Below are 22,227 nucleotides of genomic sequence, written 5' to 3' on the forward strand. Positions count from 1 at the left end.
AAAAACAGCACTCATATCGAATTGGTCTACAGGCAGAAATTGCTATTAAAAAGTAGCCTACATTACTTGCATTTTATGTTTTAATAGGCAGAATACATTACCATTGATAAGACTTCAAACACAAGAAAGTTTCAAGTGCAAATCTGGTGGGATTATACCAATATGCATACATACATAAGGTTGGTAGATTCGTTGGTTGGTGCATTAGTTCATTAGGTTGATAGTATTTTTGACACATCCATCAACTTTGACTACAGTTTAATTCTTCTTTATATGATAACAACCACAATTCTTTTCATTTTTTAGAAGACATTTATCCACTCACCGCAAATAATTCATGTGTCACAAATTGCTACCGGAGAGGCAATGACAGATGCATGGAAGAGATAAAAAAACGAGTCTATGCTACTGATGTACTAAGATTGGCTAGAAATATGGTTTCTAAATTCAATCCAAGTTTTTTTTCTTAATGAAGAGAATTTATTAGTCTAATAAGTTATTACAACATTTGTATTTCTTCTTGAACAATGAATGAAATAAAATGGAAAACATCTGATAAAAAATGTTTTGATCTTGCCTTGATATTCACTCAAGCTTATTGCGAATCTTGGAGAATATTGAATATTCCTGGTTATCTTTATGTTTATGCATTCGGTTTGATTTCTTTGCACTGAGCACTATATAGATTGAGAACTACACAAGTCATGCTCTAGTGTCACATACATAAATTTACATCGCATTATCATTATCAGTTGTTATTAGTTCAATATTCTTTATTTCTGACCGAAGATATCAAGTTGGATTCCAACCCTACTCATAAAATGATATGTTTTTAAGGAGAAAAATATGAAAAACAGAATGATGAAATTTTGAAAGAAATTAGACTAATTCCTTAGAAAAATAAAAGATACAATTGAATATTGAATTGAATGAAGGGGAACTGGAAATCTACGGCAAATCGTGCACAAAATCCTTCAATAAATTAATAGTAAGATTATATTTTTCTGTTAACCCTCCCAGAACATTAAAAAATGAAATCACTACGACTAAGTAAATCTCAAATTGGCATTTGGGTGAGTTAGATTATGACGAGTGATAGGGATATGTGACCAATTTGAAACACCCATAGTGATTACATTTTTTTTTAATTCACAAAGTTAATTATTGTCTGATTTTGTTCAAACTTCACTAATCTGCTTTATCTATCTAAAAGAGTATTTCTAGTTGGGATGACTGTTTAGGGACAAGATTGTGATTCCTTATTCAACCAAATTGATTTCTCATCCTGATGAATTAAGATTGTGATCTAATGTTGGATTCATACTTTTCTACAATCTAAATGGTAGAACATTGTAAGGTGAAAGGCTTGCTCTAAAAATTCATGTTAAGATACAATTGCTGGCTTTTACCCAGTAAAAAAGAAATTCAGATCGAATATACAACCTTTTTTACTGGATGAATGCCAGAAATTGTATCTTCCGCATGGTAGAATATTGTGAGAAATGTTAAAGAAATTAAGCAATTACCAGGGCCTGTAACACAAAGCTTAGCAATGATTGTAGAACATTTTTCTACGATTGATTCCAATGACTACAATGTACAATCAATCATGAAAATTGAGCGTACAATTAATCACTAAACTTTGTGTTACACATGATCCAGGTCTTGAGATCTCATATCATTAACCAATGTAATATGTAGAAAAAAAACACGAAATCCAAATAAATGAAAATTATAAAAGGTCTGAAATATCACTTCTCTTTGGCTTGCTTTATTCCATTGCAATGTATAATTTATCGTCTGAGTACAAGATAGCATTGTTATTTATGATACTGCGATAGCTATTCATCACTGATTTAAACAAATCTATCACTGTAGGAAGAAACAATGGTTTTTATACATAAATATCACATATATTTGATATACACTCACTTGATGAAATAAATAGTATTTTACACCGCTTTCTCAATATGAATAGATGGAAAACTGAAAGCCACACATACAGGAATTAGAAACAGAATCAATTAATGATGCAACAATACATGTAAAGTAAACCAACACATGGATGTTAACAAAATGTATGGTACACTTACATGATGAAAGAACTTTCACCCTGTTACCAAATTATCAGAAATTGGGTGTCTAGCTTACTATAAAGTTGCTTTGATCAAAGCAAGAATTTGTTTTATTTTTGTCAAAAAAATTGATGCAAAAACATTTCTTCTTCGATTACAGATGTATAGCAATTTTCTAAATCTGATTTTTAAAGCATTTTTAAATGCTAGAGATGTGTGTTCCTACCTGTAAAAGAATTTCAATGATATGATTATTTACATCTGGGACTGACCTTTAACATACTCATCAAGAACCATAAGATAGGTATATTATTAATGTTCTCCATATAAGCACCCACTGGTACACCATACATATTTTAAAGCATTGAAAAGGCTACAATATAGTTTTTAAAAATCATACAATTTTGAGTTGTGATGGACTTGAAAAAATTTGAGAATGCTTTCTGAGAAACAAAAATATTTTAGAAATGATTTTCTGTGGTAATAATAATTAATTGTACAAGCATGAATTGCTGAACAAAACAAAAATGGACCTACACATACAAGGGTTGATCAAGGATTCTTAAAAGGGGGATGGGGTGGGGCATTTTTGTTCAGGAAAATCTGAAAAGCAAAAAAGAAGGACGTTTTCCAATAAATATATGCCTTTAAATTTTATACATTTCCAACTGTCTTATGACAAGTGACATGTATGTCTCCAATTATGATTAATTACTCCCATATACAGGTTATCAAAGGTATACATATATTAGTGTAAAAAGTAGTGATTTAAAACATCCGCAATATTTGAGTTACATTTCCTATACAAATTACAACAGTGTTTAAATCCAGGTGTTTTCTCACATGGGAGTCATTTCCGAGATTGGGGAATTCATTCAGACTTTTGTAGCACAATAAAGTATACAAAGCTACTCGAGGAAAATTCACAGGTATTCGACAAAATTCGAAAAGTAGAAACATGATTTCACCAACGATGATACATTTCCATTGAAACACTGCATTTAAAATATACCTCTCCTTAAAGCCATTACTATTACCCAATGGAAGTGAGATCACTAATCACATACATGTACACACTGTCCACATTATTATTTATGCTTAGTTTTGTATAAATTCTCCATTAAATGAAGAACTCTTGAATACATGAATATAATGTAAAGTTATACAGTACCACAATTCAATACAAAGAAGAATAATCAACAATAACTGCCTACTTACACCTGCTTTTAAATACCAGGATGAAAATTCAAACTCATTTTTTTCATTCGAGCAAGATCTTTGAAAATATAATCTGACTATGAATCGTGAAATTTTCTGATATAAGTACAGCTCATATTGTGTTTTCCTGATTTAAGTATAAATTTTACAATATTCTTCTCATACGAGTACATGTATACCTCATGCATTTTGAACTTATCTAGGAATGAATTACCCAATGTTCTACCATGTGAGTACAACTCATGTGACTTTTGTTTTTAAAATGAGTGTGAAATTTCCTGCCAATATGAGTAGGACGCATGCAATATTCTACTCATATGAGCAAGACTCAGACTTATTTTTGACTGATCTGAGAATGAATTATGATGAATATCACTCAATTTTTTTCCCCATCTAAATATATATATTTCCATTAACTATCCATGCATGTATAAGTACAGCTTATCCAATTTCTACTCATGTTATTTTTCATTGATCTGAGAATGAATTGTTATATTTTTTTGGGGGGGGGCTGCTTTCACAAAACAGTCCTAAGTGTTTTACAAGGATGTACTAGATTCCAAGTAGTGTAAATTTATTCATCATTATTTTGTCAACTGACCAGACTCTCAAAATATTTCCAGATACATTTGATAAGCTTAAAAAGGTCTACTCGATATACTAAAGATTTGTCTACTTTTAGAGGTATACAATAAATAAGGCATAATCATTCGTGAAACACAATTAATATTGCATTTTTTACTTTTCTTTATTTACAAATTGCAAAGGTTATAATTTGAGCGATATTTACTGTTCACAATGAGCAATAGAAAGATATGGAAAGTTTGAAATACTCCTATTCTTTTATATCAGACTTGAGCTCTTGTGACACTTTTTATTCGAGGAAGAAACTGATTACAACTTGGCAACACTTTTTTTTACTTTGGCCTTGGCATAAATGTCACCAAAGTGTTCTGTAATGAGATGAGTATCAAGGCCAAATTTCATGAGACTTATGATCAATGACAAACGCTGAAATAAAATGGCAAATTTGCTCTCGACGAATCAAATGGAGCAATATATAAGTAGCCTGCATATTGCAATTGATAACAAGATTTCACATTATTGTAGTCCCACATGTAGACTTTCATTTTCGTTGATGGAGTATGACATCAACTGAAAACGATCTATCAGACTCAAGAAAGAAGGGAATATTCTTCATTTTCTTGATAGACTACAACTAAATGAAAACAATTTCAAGGAAATATGGAAAATAAATGGCCACTTCATGGATGTGAAGATGTAAAATGATAATTTTCAGCAACTTTTGGGGAAATATTTTCTTTAACCCCCGCCGGTAAACCAAACCGCCCGCTAACTAATAGCATTCAAACGCTTTTCAAAATAAACGAAATGACTCGGGACTAATTTCATGAATTAGACAAGTTCTTGTGATAATCACATTTCAATGGGGAGTATAATTTTATTCCTTATAAACAAGTGGTCTTTCTAGGTTTAACTTTCTTTATTTACACATTCTATATTGGCAATCTTCAATCGGTGTGCACCATGGAAAACGGATTCTTATCCTTCAATGGGTCAATATATCAAATAGTATTATAAAGAATTATTCATATACAATATCACACTATTCCTTCAATGATTCAGGTAAGAAATATATTGCTTCATGGGAATCAACAATAACAATTTGATAAAGATATAAAATGCTAACTTTATATATCAAATATTATATTTTGTTCCCTACACACACCAGGGACTATCATAAAATATAGGGCTTTTAACTTACATCTTAGGCATAATATTTTGGTTTCCACAAGTTTTATTGAAATACATATGTGCATATCATTGAGTGGTGTATGTGACTTTCAGCAAACAAGTTTTTTTTTTTTGTGACTTCAAAATTTACAGCATATATAGTTTCTTCGATGTGTTTTTATCAACATTTCTCAATCATTTTGAGACAATTTCTCCCCCCCCAAAAAAAAAAAACACCTGAACAATGATTAGATGAGATATAGACTATCATGGAAAAAAAAATAATAGAACTTTTGACACAAGAGGATAGCAATTGTGATTGAAATAAGAGATGAATAGAAGCAACCTGTTGGAATCACAACTTCAATTTTGTTGAGTCCAACATAATAATCCACCAGGGGGTGGGGGAGGGGGTAACAAAGATTGTATGTGACTTCAAATCACACAACATATTGAATATCAAGCTTAATCATGACTGTAAGGCATGCTTACTATTTATGAACAAAAAAAAACCTCGGAAGCTAAAGGCCATGTCACATCCTTCCGTGCAAGCCTTGCAGGAGCAAAAAAGTTTTGAGCATGTTCAAAACTTTTCTGCATGCAAATCAGACTTGCGTGTGCTACTGCGGGCAACTGCGTGTGAGATGCGTGCGAGATTCTGTCAATGCGGCGACATGCCAGTGGCAAAAATAGTTACCCACAAGTCACACGCAAGGCTTGCACGGAACGATGTGACAGAGCCGTAACAGTAGTAACCTTTCCCTTAGCTCCTCTGCAACAGAACTGTTCGCAATCATTCGGTTCAAAACACTAACCAGAGATTTGTTCATTTATATTTGTGTAACAGGGCATTGGTCTAAGACCTAATTCCACACACTTTCCTTGCTTGAGATACATGAGCTCTTTAGAGGTACTGACTTGAGTATAGAAGACGGCATGAAAATGACAAATGTAATGGAGAAAGTATTTAGCATTTTATAGCAACCATACATACCCTGTGCACTCTTTCTATTGCAATACTTTTATACAAATCATTTTGGATATACACTGCTGGTATCTATTTCTACAAAAGATTGTTCCTTTAAAATGTACTTCAGCATAACTATAATGTTTTTACTAAGACTAATACAACTACAACTAATAATACTTCAAGGACTACTATTACTAATGCTTCAATTTCTGCTATTTCTACATACAAAGTCATATTGATACGCCTAAGTAACAAAATAAATAGCTGCACACTGCTGTAGGTCTACTGGTCTCGGGCAGCAAAAGCCAATCAAATCTGTGCAGGATGGCTTCAATCAATGCTACCGACATTTCATCTTGATTATTATCATCCTCTATACGGTAAATTCTTTATATAAATGCTAAGCAAAGAAGCAAAACTATAGAGGGAGCCTTTCTGCTACACATGGTCGTCGATCTATGATTGGTAAAAGACATCACCTCTCTTGAGTAAGTGAAGGCTATCATGTCTAGACTTCACTCATATACTGATAGTGCTTCATGTTGATTATTTTCATCTTGGGGCTTGGTTTATGTGTAAATGCTCAATCAACAAGCAAAACTATAGAGGGAGCCACATATCTATCTAGTGTCGGAAAAAGGCTACATCTCTCTAGAATTAATGAAACCTATCATGTCTGTGCTCATTTATATTGATGATGCTGTAGATGTTGATATTGATTTTTTTTCCATCCTTGGGCTTGGTGGCATGTTCTCTTTGAAGAAGCGAAACTATAGAGGGAGCCACTCTACTACATACACACATCGCTTATGGATCAGCACACGGCTACATCACTCTTGAGAAGGTGAAGCCCATCATGTCTGAGATACATTTGTGCTGCTGACAATGCTTCATCTTGATTTTTTTAACTCCTGTACCTTGTACAAACTATAGAGGGCGCCTGTCTCCCAAGAGGATGTAGGCAATCTTGTCTGTACAGGATGGCAGCAGCTGATTGGCCAAAACACCTCAGAAGAGCCAGACAGACTGATCTGTATGCATACTCTCTTAGCAGCGATCCCTATCATAATTCCCTTAATATCCAGCCCCTCGGAGCAGGTGATGGCGCTATATATCTCTGAGGAAGTAGGGCAACAGTCAGGTCTTGGGACGTTGTTGGCAGAGTTGCCAGAGCTTCTCTGGTGTCACACCAAGGATGAAGTCCCTGCAGAGACCCCAGTCGAATCTATGAACAGCATCCCCACAGTCAGGCTCCCCCGCTGGGCATCTATCAGAGATACAACAAATCAAACTAAATTATGACTACTAAACAAATATTAAAATTATAGCAGCAAATTACTGCTAATTTTCATTTTATTCAATAGAAAAAAAAGTTTGAAAAAATGTAAGCACTTAAAGGATAAACATAGTCTATATAGACTAAATGTGATGAAAATTAAAAATGTAAATATTCATAGTCATTGAAAAAAATATATATACATAAACAGACTATGCATGTGGAGAAACATCTGTAGGCTACCATTTCTTTCTAATTACTCTTCATAAACCCAAATCTAAACAGACATTGGATAATGAGCAAATGAAACAAATATTTGATACAACTTTGACATTTCTTGATCATACATCTCCAAAAAAAAAAGAAGTTTTAATGATCAATACAATTCCCCAAAGCGGCATGGATGTGGAGAAAACAAAAATTAAACCAATGATTGCAGAGTTCTTTCATTCATTAAGGCTTTGTACATAGACTGACCAGGGCCCCGTCTTACAAAGAGTTACGATTGATCCGATCAATCGTAACTCTATGGAAATCCATCAGTGTCATAATTTTTTTCTACGAAAAATTTGCACAATGTCCTTTTCTATGCAAAGAGAAGCGCAATGAATTTTCAAGAAAACAATGAATACACATCATAGCTAGAAAATATTTTGAACAAACATGAATAATAGATGTTGACGTTGCTGGCCGTCCATAGTTGCGAGTGATCGGATCAATCATAACTCTTTGTGTCTTACACTATGCTAATGATTGAGAATAACTTTGTAGGACTTACGAGGCAGCTTGGTCCCTGGGTGCGGTAATGATGAGGTGTAGAGCTTGAGATATCAACCATTCCCCACAATCCACCTCACTCTTGACTTCATCTGGTCCAGGGCCGTACAACATGGCTGCCGTTCTGAAATACAATATGAAAGCCATGAAGAATTTCAGCTACTTAACTTAGAATAATTATCTACAGGTATTCAGTATATTGTGTTAAAAAGGATTATTGGCAGTGGCGTACCTAGGATATTCCAAAGGGGGGGGGGCAAATTCATCCGCCAAAAAATTTGACAAGCAAAAAAAAAAAAAGGTCTTCGACCGCAAGTAAAGGACATTTCGCACCAGAAAAAAAATTGACAAGCAAAACAAAAAAACAAAAAAAAAAGGTCTTCAACCACAAGTAAAGAGTTGTGACTCGTCAGGGGGGGCAGTCTGCTCCCCCTGCCGTGCCCCCCCCTTAGGTACGCTAGTGATTATTGGTCACACATATTTTACTTCACACTTGCATCAGCATGTGCATTAAACAAAGCAGAAGAAATTTTAAGTGTAGGCAGAATTGTAAGCAAAAGAATTATTATAAGAAAATAAAAGAGGAAGAAAGGGAGGAGAAGAAAAGAAGAGGAAGAAAAAGATTTTAAAAATAAAGGAGGGGAAAAAAGAAGAAGAAAAAGGGTGGAAAAGAAGAAGAAGAAAAAAAAACAGAACAAGAGAGGGAAACTTAAATAAAACGATAAAGAAAAATAGCGCTCTTTTATATATTCTCTATCTAACAGTTCCATTTCAAAAAGCAAAATCATTGAATTCAAAACAGTCATTTATGTCTGAATAATTTTATAACCTCATCATTATTGTATGGCATACAACCATGACTTGGCAAGGAACACATTTCCTTTAGAGTGTAACAAATTATTATCATAAAGAAGAGGAAATTCAAAAGAATAATGTCTATTTTGCTTTGAATGTCACTTTAGGATCAAGCGACATTTATCATGACTGACAGCTGAACTAGGAACACACATTAAATCGGATCTATTGCCCGGAAGGTATTCGGTTCAATGTTCATTGTAATTTTATCTCAATCATCAGATCGAAATGTCGTGTTCATACAAATTTCCCTCACGCGACAATTTTCCTGCAATTTTACTGAATAGATTCAGGAATAAGAGTTGATAAGATACTTGAGAAGCATACCCTATCTGTGCTGGAAATTCGCAAAATGGAAATACCATGATCAAAATCCTCAAGTTGGCAAAACTCTTAGAGGTTTAAAATTTGTTGTGAATGAACAAATAATACAAGAATAATACATGAGATTTATATAGTGCACTTTCCATCTTGATTAGATGCTCAAGGCGCTTCAGAGCAGAACAACAAACACTATTTACATATAATACATGTCTGAACAATAAGTCAATATCTATCCAAAAACACTCTTATACAGGTATGTTTTTAGGTTGCCCTTGAAGGTGGTCACTGAAGTCTGGGTTTTCAAACTGTGTGGGAGAGAATTCCACAGGCTAGGCCCTGCATGAGCAAAGGCCCGCTCCCCGCATGATTTCTTAGCAACTGGAATTTGAAAGAGATTAGATGATGAGGATCGTAAATTTCTTGAGGGTTGGTAATTATGCATCAAAGACCTATTGTAACTGGGGGAAGTTCCATTGACTATATGAAAAATCAAAAGAAGGATTTTAAAGACTATGTGAACCAGTGAAGAGTTTCCAATATAGGGTGATGTGGCTGTGCTTGCTAGACCGAGTTGCAATATGCGCAGCTGCATTTTGCAACCTTTGCAATTTTCCAAGTTGAGAATCTGGTAAGTTGTAAAGGAGGCTATTACCAAAATCGAATCATGAAGAAATGAGTGAATGTACCAGTTTCTCTGTTGCTGAGTGAGTGAGATATTTTCTTATGAAGCAAATATTGTGCAATTGATAACAAACTGATCTGCAAATGTTTGTAATCTGGTTTGACATGGACATGTGAGAATCAAAAATAACTCCAAGATTGCGACATGATTTTGACAAGGGGATGTCATTGCCTGAGATAGAAATGGAATCAATGTTGAATTAGTTAAGTTGAAACTTTGAGCCAAATGTGGCTATTTCAAAACTTGACAACTATTATTATGACAGTGGAGGGTGAATTTGACACATTCATTTACTTGTATAGCAGTGTTGCCAATTTAAACAATGAAAGTTTAAAACATCTAAACAAACAGAAATATGGATACAAACAAGGAAGAAACAGCCCCCCCCCCCCAAAAAAAAAAAAAAAAATACAGTGAAACCTGTACAGAGACCCCACAGGAAACAAGAAAATTAATCTTCATGGGTAGGAGAGTCACGAGAGAGTTTTCAAATGAGTATCAATAAATAAGTCATTTTTTGTCATATAATTTGTAGAGATAGCAGGCTTCCCTTTTCCAGTAATTAGAACTTAATCGTACTTTCGTGTATTTATCTTGTTAACTATCTTATCTTTTATTATTGTAATGCCCAGTTGAGTATATACAAATAGAAATTGCATGATATAAATGTACAATTATTACTATTATCATTATTATTATCATTATCATTATCATCATCATCATTATTATTATCCTTATTATTATTATCATTATTATTATCATTATTATTATTATTATTATTAATAGTAGTAGTAGTAGCAGGTAGTAGTAGGAGTAGTAGTCGGTCTTCAATAACAGATTCCTAATTCCTACAATACATGTTTCAACTGGGAAAATTTTTAAAGAGAAATTAAATTTGTGGTCTTTACAGCGAAGTGATCCTCCCAGACAGGTGGTTACGAGTGCAGGTTTGACTGTACCTAAATGGGTGTCAAGGGAGTGAAAAGAATATGCTTAGCCTCCTTTCTTCATTCATTTTTATTTGAAATAACGTTTTGCTGATTGCTTCACAATTCTTGGCTAAATGGGTCTCTATTCCGAGATAAGCCTTGCAGCTTATCTAAGATCTGAATACACTCAAGGGATGCTAAATTATGCAAGTTCGGGCATCAAAGACCTATTATGCTCGGGTTGCAAAATCCATATATACATGATACATGTAAATGAAATATCTTACTGTGTGGGACAACCACCCAGAGACTTGGTTGTTCAAGGGTGAAGAATGGGTATATACATGTAGGTATATGGGCATGATTTGGGTAAATTTAGAGGGGCTAGGGCCAATTTGCCCTACACTGTTAAAAAAAAAAAAAAAAAAAAAACTAACATGTTACAAATGAGCTCCCAAAAGACACATTAAAACATTAAACTTGTATTTACAAGTAAAATTTCCCCTGGCTACTACAATATCAGGGGCCTGTTGCAGAAAGAGTTGCAAACAATCGCAATTCTAAAAATCATCGTAACTTGATTTTCAACCAATCAACAGCACGCATTTGGGACTTGCGATTGATTTTTTTGACTTGCGTTTAAACGCAACTCTTTCTGCAACGGACCCCAGATCATCAACTGCAGATCTTCAATGATGAATATCATATTCACCTTAACGAAGCCGACTTCACAGGCGGCCTATCTTTGGGATGACTGCTAAGCATCTCTGTGAGTAGGCTATGAAGATTTCTTGATAACCAGTCTGGAGGGGCGGTAACATTTCGGTCGGTAACTTCAGCTGGACTGAAGGAAGAGCCCATTCCTGACCCAAGGAGCTGGCAGAGTGTGGTTGCTATAGCAAATACATCGTCACTTTCATTTGAACTTTGACCTGAAGTTACCTGAAATGTAAAAATGGGGTTAGAACCAGTAAATTAAAGTAATTGTATGAGTTGTCAGTCAATATATAAGATCAATATCGATTTGATCACAAAAGCGCATACATGAATCATTTACAATCACTGACTTTAATAATCATCGTAATAAATGTAGTCCCAACTACCTGTATAAATTAATAATTGTATAAAAGTCAGGGGTGTCACCTGAAAAGATATATATGTTTGATAATTATAGTTGGACAAAAGCACATCAAACAGTATTGAACATATTGGCAAATTAATCCTTCAATTTCCACAGGCTTAAAAAGACTATCCGATTTCAGTACGCAACAGGTTAAAGATTTTCAAATGCACATCTAATTATCAACAACAACACAAATAATCAAAGGCAAGTATAAGTACATTTTAAGATTGGGAATGGCCTTATTTGTCCACATTCAATTAAATCAAAGCAATTTCTTTAAATATACATAAAATATTAAGCATATTCTTTCAGAAAAATTACAACCTTCACAAAACTGCTCATCAAATAAGTAACTCTGTAAAATTGTATCCTTCTTCAAATTACAGTTGATACATCAAAATATATTTTATCATAAATGGACTCTTTCATTTGAGGCAGAGATAATTCAGTCATAAAATTGGCAATAGCCTACGTTCTCAAACACACATCTTTTGTTTGTTACATTGCATGAATTTGAATCCTTTCTATGAGAGCAGAAATCTGGGATGAAAAATTAATTTCAGTTGGCAGATTTTCACCTGCTGCGTTCCAAATCAAATGTCAGCACAATAGTAGATCGCACAATGATTTGAGATTATGCTGATTATAGACCTTCCTTTAGAGAGTATGAATGATAGAAAAGTGTGCATATACACACTTTTCAACAATTTGCTTTCAAGTAGAATTACGAAAATGAGATTTGTATATCGGACTCGTACTTCTGTTCATAACATTTCATAGACATAATTAAAGATCCCTTTCATATTTCAGAAGGAATAATGAATGCAGTTTGAAGGTGAAGTAATAATAATAAAAATAGGCATTTATATAGCGCCATCTATCTAGAAATATTCTATTCCGAGGCGCGTTGTTATTATTATTATTACCCCGGCTTTAGCTCGAGCTGCTGTAGGTCATGTAATTTGCATTCATGAGAAGAGGAAGGAAAAGGAAGAGAAGGATGAGAAGAGGAAAGAAAAGATGAAAAAAGGAAAAAGGAGGAGGTACAGAAGAAGAAGAAAAATAGAAAGGTAAAAAAACAAAACAAGAATAACAAGGTCAAGCAGCAGCATCAGCAGTAGAAGAAAAAAGACCTATAATATGCAGGCAGAGACGAAAGAGGAAAAGAATATTGAAAAAAAGGAAATAAAATGCTTGAATTCTATTGAATGCATTTATTCTTTATACCAACTCAAAGAAACAGGGAAAGGAAAATACGAGGAAGAGGATGGAAATAAGAAATCATAACATCCTTAGTGTCAAACTGACTTCATGCATATCCTAATTTGATCATCAAAACACAGTCTTACCCCTTGGAGACCAGAAGCTGTGTTTGAGATGTTTGGTACTTTCCCATCGCTCCCACCGAACCTTCGAGCATCCTCCAGATCTCCTAGAACAATCCTCATGTCCTCTGTCACAAAGACACACCCAGGATGTATGTTGCCATGGACCACGCCCTCTCGATGCAGGTGCTCCACCGCCAGAAGGAGCTGGAGGAGGATGCGGACGACACCAATGTCGGTGCAGGGCCTTGCCTCCTCCCCTCCATTATCCCTCCCTAAACTAAACAACTCCTGAAGGGTCATGACAAACGGGTACACCTTACAACGGAAAACATCTTTATCAGGTCGTTGGAAGTCGATGTCCCTGTGTAATCTGGCTTCTCCTGAAGGACGGTGCCCTGCTTTCTGGGTTCCTTGATGATATTCCCTGCTCCTTGGAACATTCTCCATGCCCCTTTTCAGGTTGTCCTGGAGCTTCACCTGGAGCTGCTGTTCAAACCTTCCCTCTCTAGGAAGGGAAACGTCTAAGTGATGGAAGGGTAGATGTAGGTGTGGGGTAGGTGGAATCCTCTCCTCTACATCTCCATCAAAATCTTGATAATCAACCCTGCTTAATTTCATTACCTACATTAATTTTGGAGACAAGGAAAAGCAACAACAAAAAAATATGGGGTGAATGACTGCTAAACTAAGCTGTATATAAATTAGTAAAGTAAATAAAGTCATTATTTCTATGAATCTATCATATAAAGGTTTGGCAAACAGGATGCCATTACTCAAAAACAGTGATATTAAGAAAAGCGATATTCAATACTTGTCTTTCCAGAAAGTCTATTCCTTAACACAAAAAAAATATAGATATTATTACGCTCATAAATTGTACTTTTAGCAAACATGATTTCATGACTGAGAATTGAATAGAATACCTTGGCAGAAAATCAATACATATGAATTTCCCAAACTCACTGTATAATCAGTTAAGAACTTTTGTTTCTCATTCCTAAAACAGAGTTACACATCAATCGCATTATTGCAGATCTCATAAATAGTATACATGTCGTCAGCTTTCATTCTCTGTGGATGAATTTCACAGTTTTTAAGCTATTTGGCTGGAAAAACATCCATGCTTATGTTTTTTGATCGATTTATCAATACCGATATTTGATGCCTATCTGATTTTCAATACTTTTATTTGAAAATAATAAACAAAAAGATTGATTGCAAATCATTACGATACTGTGACAAACTGGGCAATTAAATCCATATTAATCACTTACCTTCAATATGCACAATCTGTTATTAATCAAACACTTGAAGTGTGAAAGTATATTGCTATCAGAATCAGAAGTTGGTCTCAATTTCTCTAAAATTGTCACACTGTGACTAAAGTCTGACCGTTCTCCATCAGTCAATTGGGTTGAATACTGCCCTCTCGAGTTCAAGTGCTTATCATCCTCACACATTGCTTGCAAGACCCTTTTAATGTTTTCAGTTCTGTTCTTAGAGGGAAGGGGTATACCTCCGACCTTTGTGACAGAGCTAGCAACGTTCCCACTTTGGAAGGTCACTCGGGGGAAGCTAGAATTAAGAGAGCGCCAGCACTCCGCAGCAAAAGCCGTGCAAAGGGTCTTTTGCATGTCCGAAGACCTTCCAAAGGATGAGTTTTCCTGGTCAGGTATCTCTTTTGATGATGCTACATGATCAGGACAACTCCCATAATCATAAGTCAAAGATGAATCAGACAACGGTGACAATGAAGATGAACTGGTTGACTGATTAGAAGGACTACTCGTACTTGAATATTCACTTTCATGTTGAGGTAATAGATCTGGGTTTCTGTTTGGTATGCTTTGTCCAATTCTTCTGTAGACAGGATGTTCAGAATAGCCACTGTTGTCCTTCGAGACGATGCCATAGTGGTCTCTCCTGCCTGATGACGCTGCAAGTGCATGCAGTCTTTGATTATCATTCACCAACTTCAAACATAACTGTTCTAGTCTTGACCTCCTCCCAAAATTCGAGTCCAACTGTCTGGCCAGGGCTTGGACCAGGTCCGAATCTGACGATGTTTGCAACGATTCCTCAGAGCTGGTGTCCGCAGCTAACGCAGCATCCAGCACCGACTCTAACCTATTCAGTCTCTCCCCCATCACCTGATTCTGTTCTTTTAGAGTCAGTTTATCCTCTATTAGCTTCTCAATAACAGAATGCAACTGTCTGACTTCAGACTCTTGTACTTCTCTAGGACAGTCATGAATATTCCTTTCAACATTCTGCAAATTGTTCTTTCCTAATGTTCTTTGTCTTCCATATCCTGTGGCCTCTGAACCCAAATCTTGTGTCAGTCTTTGATGCTGTGATCTATGGCCATTGGGTTGATCAGAAAATGCATAACTTCCCTGAGAGTTTTGCTCATAGTTTTTGTGGCCACTCAGAACATCAGGATTCCACTGTACATGGCTATTGTGTCTTTTATACCCACTGTTTGCCATTGCACTTCCAGCATTTGCTAGAATTCCTGTATGCTGTCTGTGTTCATCACCAAGTTTCTTTGACCTTGGTGTTTCTGGACTCAACCGATGGGTTATGTCTCTTCCGTTCCTAACGGTTGACAAAGGGATGTTATATTCAGAACTGATATCTCTCCTATAATAGCCTGGAACTGAATGCTCATGTTGCCCATTTGTTCTGTAGCTAAATCCATTTCCAGAGGACTCCTGAAACTCCCGATGACCATCTCTCTGCGATGGTATATCACGGTATTGCATTACGGGTGTGGTCTCCAAGTGTTGCTTATGCAATGGAGGACTCCACCTTTTGCCATGATTCAGAACTCCTGGAAAGTCATCATAACCATCTACATAAACAACTTTCCTCGTGCTCTCCCGTTTTGTCTGAGGGTCGGATCCTCGACGCGATGGCCTTGAGGCATCTTCCGGATAGAGATGCGGACTTCTCAGGTGAGGAATATTTTGATGGTTACATGGTGGAGACATTCTGCCAACTTTGTCCAACTGTTGAGCTGAATAACTTCTTGTCACCTCTCCATCTCTCCTAAGAGACATAAAGAATGAAGAAGATTATATCAGTGTTATTGACATAGGTACCTTGGAATTCTTTACTTTGATTGGCAGATGAGAAGGTGACATGAAATATGCTACTGCGACATCTGTTTCAGTCTCAATATCTCAAAGGGCATGGGGTTAGAAGTTGGGTTTGTGATAGAGTTTTTGGTTCAGAATAATGTAAAGATTAGGATTAGGGTTTCTTCGGTTTTGGAGGTTAAGTTTAATGTTTGGCTTAAAGTAAAGATTTCCCATCAACATTTTTTTCTCTTTATCTTTCTTTTCTTGTAACATATTGATTGATTTTAAAACAAGTTGACAACTACTTGTAATTTTATTAATAGGGAAACTATAAATTACAAGCTCTGCTTTTTAATACTTTGCCCTTCATATCCTCATCTTATTGATATATCTGTCTCCAATCTGAATGTTCAATTGTATAACATTTGTCTTATTTATTATGAATAATGGTGATGTATTGTATCATTTTAGTATTAATGATTTACTGTCTTTTGATGGAAGTTACATTGTACTTGATATTTCATGAGATATGAAAATAAACCAAACTGAAACTGAGCAATTTTCGCTGGAGCAATTGTTGCTGGAGAAATTGTCATGAGAATTATACTTTTGCATAAAGTTGCTATTGCAGCAATTTATCGAATGACCTACCTACAGTATGGCAATAATATTATGGTTATTACAACTGGATAGAAAAATATATAATAGCATTAGCTTAAGTGACAGGGCCTGGACTTTTTTTTTGGATTGCATCAATTTTAATTAAATTGTTACTATATCATATGCAAACAAGTGCTTTATATATGAAATATATTTTGTTTAATCATATAAACTGGTAATAATATATGGCATTGTTTAATATATTTTTTAAAATATTATAAACTGGTATATGATATTGTGATTGAGAGTTACCATAGGACTATTTTTCAATTCTTACATGTCAACTTAAATAAACAGCTTCAAAATCAATCCGTACTTTCTGTTGATATAAAGAGATCTTCAGTCAATTTCAAATTTTGCAATTAATAGCAAGGTTTATTATCGATGTTGCAACTTAAAATCATCTCGCGATTGATTACATTTTTGCCCCCATAATTTTCTTAACATCATGAAAATCTTGGGACTCACATTTTTGCACAAACTATCAAAGTCATTCATAAGATAAATTGGGAAATCAATTATAAAGTCAATCATAACTTTACAAACGGCTTTGCGAAAATGCCCTCTAGATCTGCCCCTGTTCTGTACCTGATTGCCATGACTTGGTGTAAGGGTGCCTTAGCTAATTTCCGCTGAAGACTAGTCCATTCCTCATCGTTCTCATAGAATGGTGAATCGTCGCTCTCGCTTGCTACTTTAGGCTCTCTCCAGGTGGTTTCGACAGCACTAGAGCTGTGATGGGCCGAGGGCAGTGACGAGCTCCGACAGACAGCTGGGAAACAGAATTTCAAAAATAAAACATTTTTTATTATTGCTATTTTTCCCTTTCTTCTATTGCACATTATCAACTCTCCAAAGTAGATTTGGGGCTTTATAAACTAACCTTTATCATTATTAAAGTTATTCTGAAAGAATATAGAACTGAGAGGAGCTACATTAAAACATTTATCAGTTTTGGGACATTTCTCTTCTCAGTTCTTAATATTCACCACCTATTCATACATGTAAACCTCTTTTATCTCCAACATAGAAACACAAAAAATGTGCACAAAGTTCAGTTCAACAAATCAATAAAAATATTAAATATTCTGAAACCTATGAAAATTCTTCTCTTAGCCTACCAGACTGCATGATTTCAGTAGCTTTTAACAGTAGCTTATAACCTGTCAGTGATGATATGAGTATTATTGAAAAACATCAAAGTAGATGAGCATACACCCAACAATGAACATTTCCAAAGTCCTTTTTGTCTGAATGATAAAATATGTTCATATCTACTCTAGATTGGGTGGTATATTCACCCGATCCCAATCTTACATAGAGTTGAAATTAATCCAATAAACTACATCAATGGAAAGCTAGTAGCATCACCATCAAAATTGCATGTTTGTTCAAAATATTTTTAAGATATGATGTAAATATTCACCCATTTATTTGGGGGCACAATTCAGTATTCTCCATTTGTTTACAAAAGATATTGTGCAAATTTCCTGTACATAGGAAACATTATGACCATGATGGATTTCCATATAGTTGAGGTTGATCTGATCAATCATAACTCTTTCTAAGACGGGACCGTGATCTACAGGTAGCAAGTCTACAAGTACCTGGACTACTCAGATAGTCTAATACCACATGGGCAAAACCCATTTGGTCTTCTCTTTAAGTCCAAAAACACAGTTGGTCTAATTCTATTTCATCTACTTATTATTTTTTACTTTGTCAAGTGAAAATTTGGTTCATACTCTATTCATCAAAAGTTCTAAACATATAGGGTATCAAAGTGGTGTTTGACCAAATAATAATAATAATAATAAAGGTATAATTACCCAGGGTAGCCACTTCAGTTCCGAAAACTATTCTCCCAGCGGGCCCTGCTATTATTACCTGGCTAAGCTAGGCTACCTATTCGGTGCACACAGCTTTTTTGAGGAATTACTTCCTGCCAGTACCCATTTACCTCACCTGGGTCGAGTGCAGCACACTGTGGATGAATTCCTTGCTGAAGGAAATTACGCCATGGCTAGGATTTGAACCCACGACACTCTGTTTCAAAGTCCAGAGACTAATCCACTGGGCCACGACGCTCCACATGTGGATTGGACAAAAAGGGTACCATTGCCTTTTAAACTTTAAATTAGACAAAGCTTTAATGACATTCAGACAAAATTGATAGTGGACAATATGTACCAGCCGCACAGAAACGTTGATCCAGGAATCAATAAGGAATCAGATTCAAGGCTTTGAATCTGAGTTGAGTCGACTTCCAAACACCTTTCACAACAGATAATGAAAGGCTCCACACTAACTTTTTTTTCTTGGTGGCCCGAATATGGTCCACCAAAATTATCAATTTCACATTCTTGGTGGCCCACAAGGCAAATTTGGTGTCCCTAAAACAATAGAAAACATTACAATTTATCAAAACTTGGGTGAGCCAAACTGGACAACCAAGTGTGGGCCTTTGTAGAATTGTGGTGTCCCTACTCTCAGTTTTGGTTGCCCTGGGCCACCGGGTCACTGCTAATGTCTAGCCCTGGACAATGAGTCAATTACATGAATTCTACAAAAGCGGTATTTCTAACACACTGAATATAGCCAGCCAACCCTTTTTTCTTTCCTTCTCAGTCTCTCTCTCACTTTTTCTCTCCCTTTCCTCCTCATATCCTATTTTTTAACCTTGGAAAAGTATTTATATTATGCACAGGAAAATAGGGTTTAAGAGGTCAAAAAAAGACATGGCAAAGTGCTGCTTGTGTAAACTAAAAACACAGACCCTAAAACAAAATTACACCATGTAAGTAAATATGATGAGTCTTGAACTTGGATACAAACTGTAGTAATAAATGTCACGAGTACCTTCATGTATCTTCCTACATTACCTTTATGGTTAGTCTCCAGTGCCAGGAGTTTGTTGACTGACCCATGCTATACGCTACATTAAAGAACACTCTACTATGTATAGCTTTCTTCCTATTCACCTTTATGATTAGTCTCTGGTGCCAGGAGTTTGTTGATGGACCTGTGTTGTTCTGCCTCTGCTACTTGTTGGGCTGTTTTGCCAATATTATTCAAGAAAGTTCTGCTCGCTCCCCATTCAATAAGTAGAGTGCAGAGACGTCCTGAGCCCCGATATGCTGCCAGGTGCAGCGCAGTGTCACCATTCTGGTTCTGGGCATTGACATTCGCCCCCCTGTAGGAAAATGGAATGATCCAGCTCATTAAGACTAGTACTTGCATATTACATGGGTACAGAATTGCCACCAATTATGAACACATTTCTGTTTCAGTTGATAAGTGCTTCTCATTTGAACAAACATATAGGTTCAACATGTATCTGCTAAACAACGATGCATGCAGGAATACGCATATGTTATACATGTATGCAGGATGAAATGTAGAGACAGTGTTTCCTACTTTATAAGTTCTGATCAGCATAAAAAGAAAAAAGTCTGAGAAGAAAATGCGATGTGAAAATTCTCTGAGTTACCATTCCCTTAATTGATGTCCTATGCATTTCTTTTTCCGTATAATCATGTTATTGCAAATGTAATCATGTATGTTGCGTACTGTTTGCATATCATGCTCTATGCATCTTATATAAAATGCAAACAAAAAAAACAAATATATCTAAATCTGGCCCTCTGAAAAAAAGAAGGAAAATCGAGTTTGCGGCTTAAGTCCGAAAAATGAGATACCCGTACAAAAGCTTCTTATGAGCGACAAACAAAATGTGATTTCTGACCTATAGAATGACTGACCAATCCCTTACTGTAATAATAGTAGTTGGACGGTTGTAAGATGTTTCCTGTCCGCAGCGGCTAGGAGAGGGGTCATTCCAAACTTGACCGGGATCTCTATATCAGCTCCATTATTGAGCAGCAGGGTCACGATCTCATCATGACCACTTCACACAGGAAGAGAAAGAGTTAGAAAACAATCATTTTGTATTCATTTTGTATTTCATTTATACATGGTAATAAAGGTTCATGTGGTCCAGTGGTTAGAGCATTAGACTTATAATTGCAAGGTTGCGAGTTCAAATCCCTACTCTGCCATTGTCTCCACTTTGATAAAAAGGCCTGAGAGTAATATCTGTTGTCATAAGGTCAGCCACTATGACTGATTAAGCTCGATGTAACATTTTTCTTATAGGTAACTGGTATTTACCGGCAGAAAGCTGTTTTGCAGAGTTCCTACGGGAGTTACCATTAACAGAAACAGAAAGGGGTATAAACATTCAAACCTGTTTATAAGTCCATTCAAGTGAGACAAGAAAAGTGGTATTATAAACAGATGGTCTTTATGATCAGGTTCCTATAAAACAGGTTTTAATAGCAAACAATACTGGTATTTAAAAGAAATCAAACTCACAGTTAGGCTTTTGCATCAAAATATAGGTATACCAAAAAATGTGCGATTCTCTTTTAAAAATTGATGCTGAAAGTTTTGTCCTTGGGTATTTTAAATAAAAATATACAATTTAGAGGTGGTATCATTGTTCGAAATTATTCATATAAAATCAGCTGTGTTTATATTGCAACTTTGAGTAGCAGATCATAAAAATAATTGATTAATGGTTCAGGTCAAAAAAAGAGGATTAGCATATCCTTTCCCAGTTGGATTTAGTAGAATACATTCCCTGGAGAGATTTACAAGTAGAAGATTTTGTTAAACGGTCCAAGCAGCTGAAAAAGTTTTATTAATCACAAACTATTTCCTTCTACAGTTGCTCAGCTTGTCTTCAATCAATATTTTTTCATCCATACAAAAAGATTTAAGAGATCTCTTTTTCAAACCATGATTACATTCAAATCAACTTCTGTGTTGGCTAGGAAGCAAACATGAAATGCTATTGAAAAGTAGGCAATTCTAAAAAAACGAAAACGTTATAAACTGACTGAATGCAAGGGAGGTCTCAATCAATATTCTACTAATAAAGGCCTTTTTTTAGGTTCAGATATATATTGCATACACTCCAAATTTGACCTCTACTTGCTGGGTCAAACTCACAGACATGCAATGCATGGTGGGTGGGCTTGGAAAGCTGGTAAAATAGCAAAGTTCAACGTTCTCTGGAAATAACCGTGTGTTGTGATTTTCGGTTTGATTTATAATTTTTATTTGCATATCTAGCCTAAAAATTTTGAATGGATGCATCCTTAGATTTGC

The 22,227-nt window shown here is 35.4% G+C and overlaps 1 protein-coding gene across 2 annotated transcripts in view; it reads right to left on the bottom strand.

The window, feature by feature from the left end:
* Positions 1-1,749: 1,749 nt before the first annotated feature.
* Positions 1,750-22,227, bottom strand: part of LOC129275281 (uncharacterized) — a 50,401-nt gene continuing 29,923 nt past the window's right edge. For both annotated transcript variants that reach the window (XM_054912084.2, XM_064108973.1), the window contains exons 3-10: positions 20,828-20,962; positions 20,037-20,248; positions 17,644-17,827; positions 14,587-16,363; positions 13,334-13,933; positions 11,574-11,803; positions 8,073-8,195; positions 1,750-7,285 (exon numbers count right to left, since the gene is read on the bottom strand). In XM_054912084.2, coding sequence (XP_054768059.2) covers positions 7,156-7,285; positions 8,073-8,195; positions 11,574-11,803; positions 13,334-13,933; positions 14,587-16,363; positions 17,644-17,827; positions 20,037-20,248; positions 20,828-20,962 — 3,391 coding nt within the window. In that variant the 3' untranslated portion in view covers positions 1,750-7,155. The remainder of the gene's footprint in view (positions 7,286-8,072; positions 8,196-11,573; positions 11,804-13,333; positions 13,934-14,586; positions 16,364-17,643; positions 17,828-20,036; positions 20,249-20,827; positions 20,963-22,227) is intronic.

Source organism: Lytechinus pictus, chromosome 13 (assembly GCF_037042905.1).
Source record: "Lytechinus pictus isolate F3 Inbred chromosome 13, Lp3.0, whole genome shotgun sequence".
NCBI classification, from domain to species: domain Eukaryota; kingdom Metazoa; phylum Echinodermata; class Echinoidea; order Temnopleuroida; family Toxopneustidae; genus Lytechinus; species Lytechinus pictus.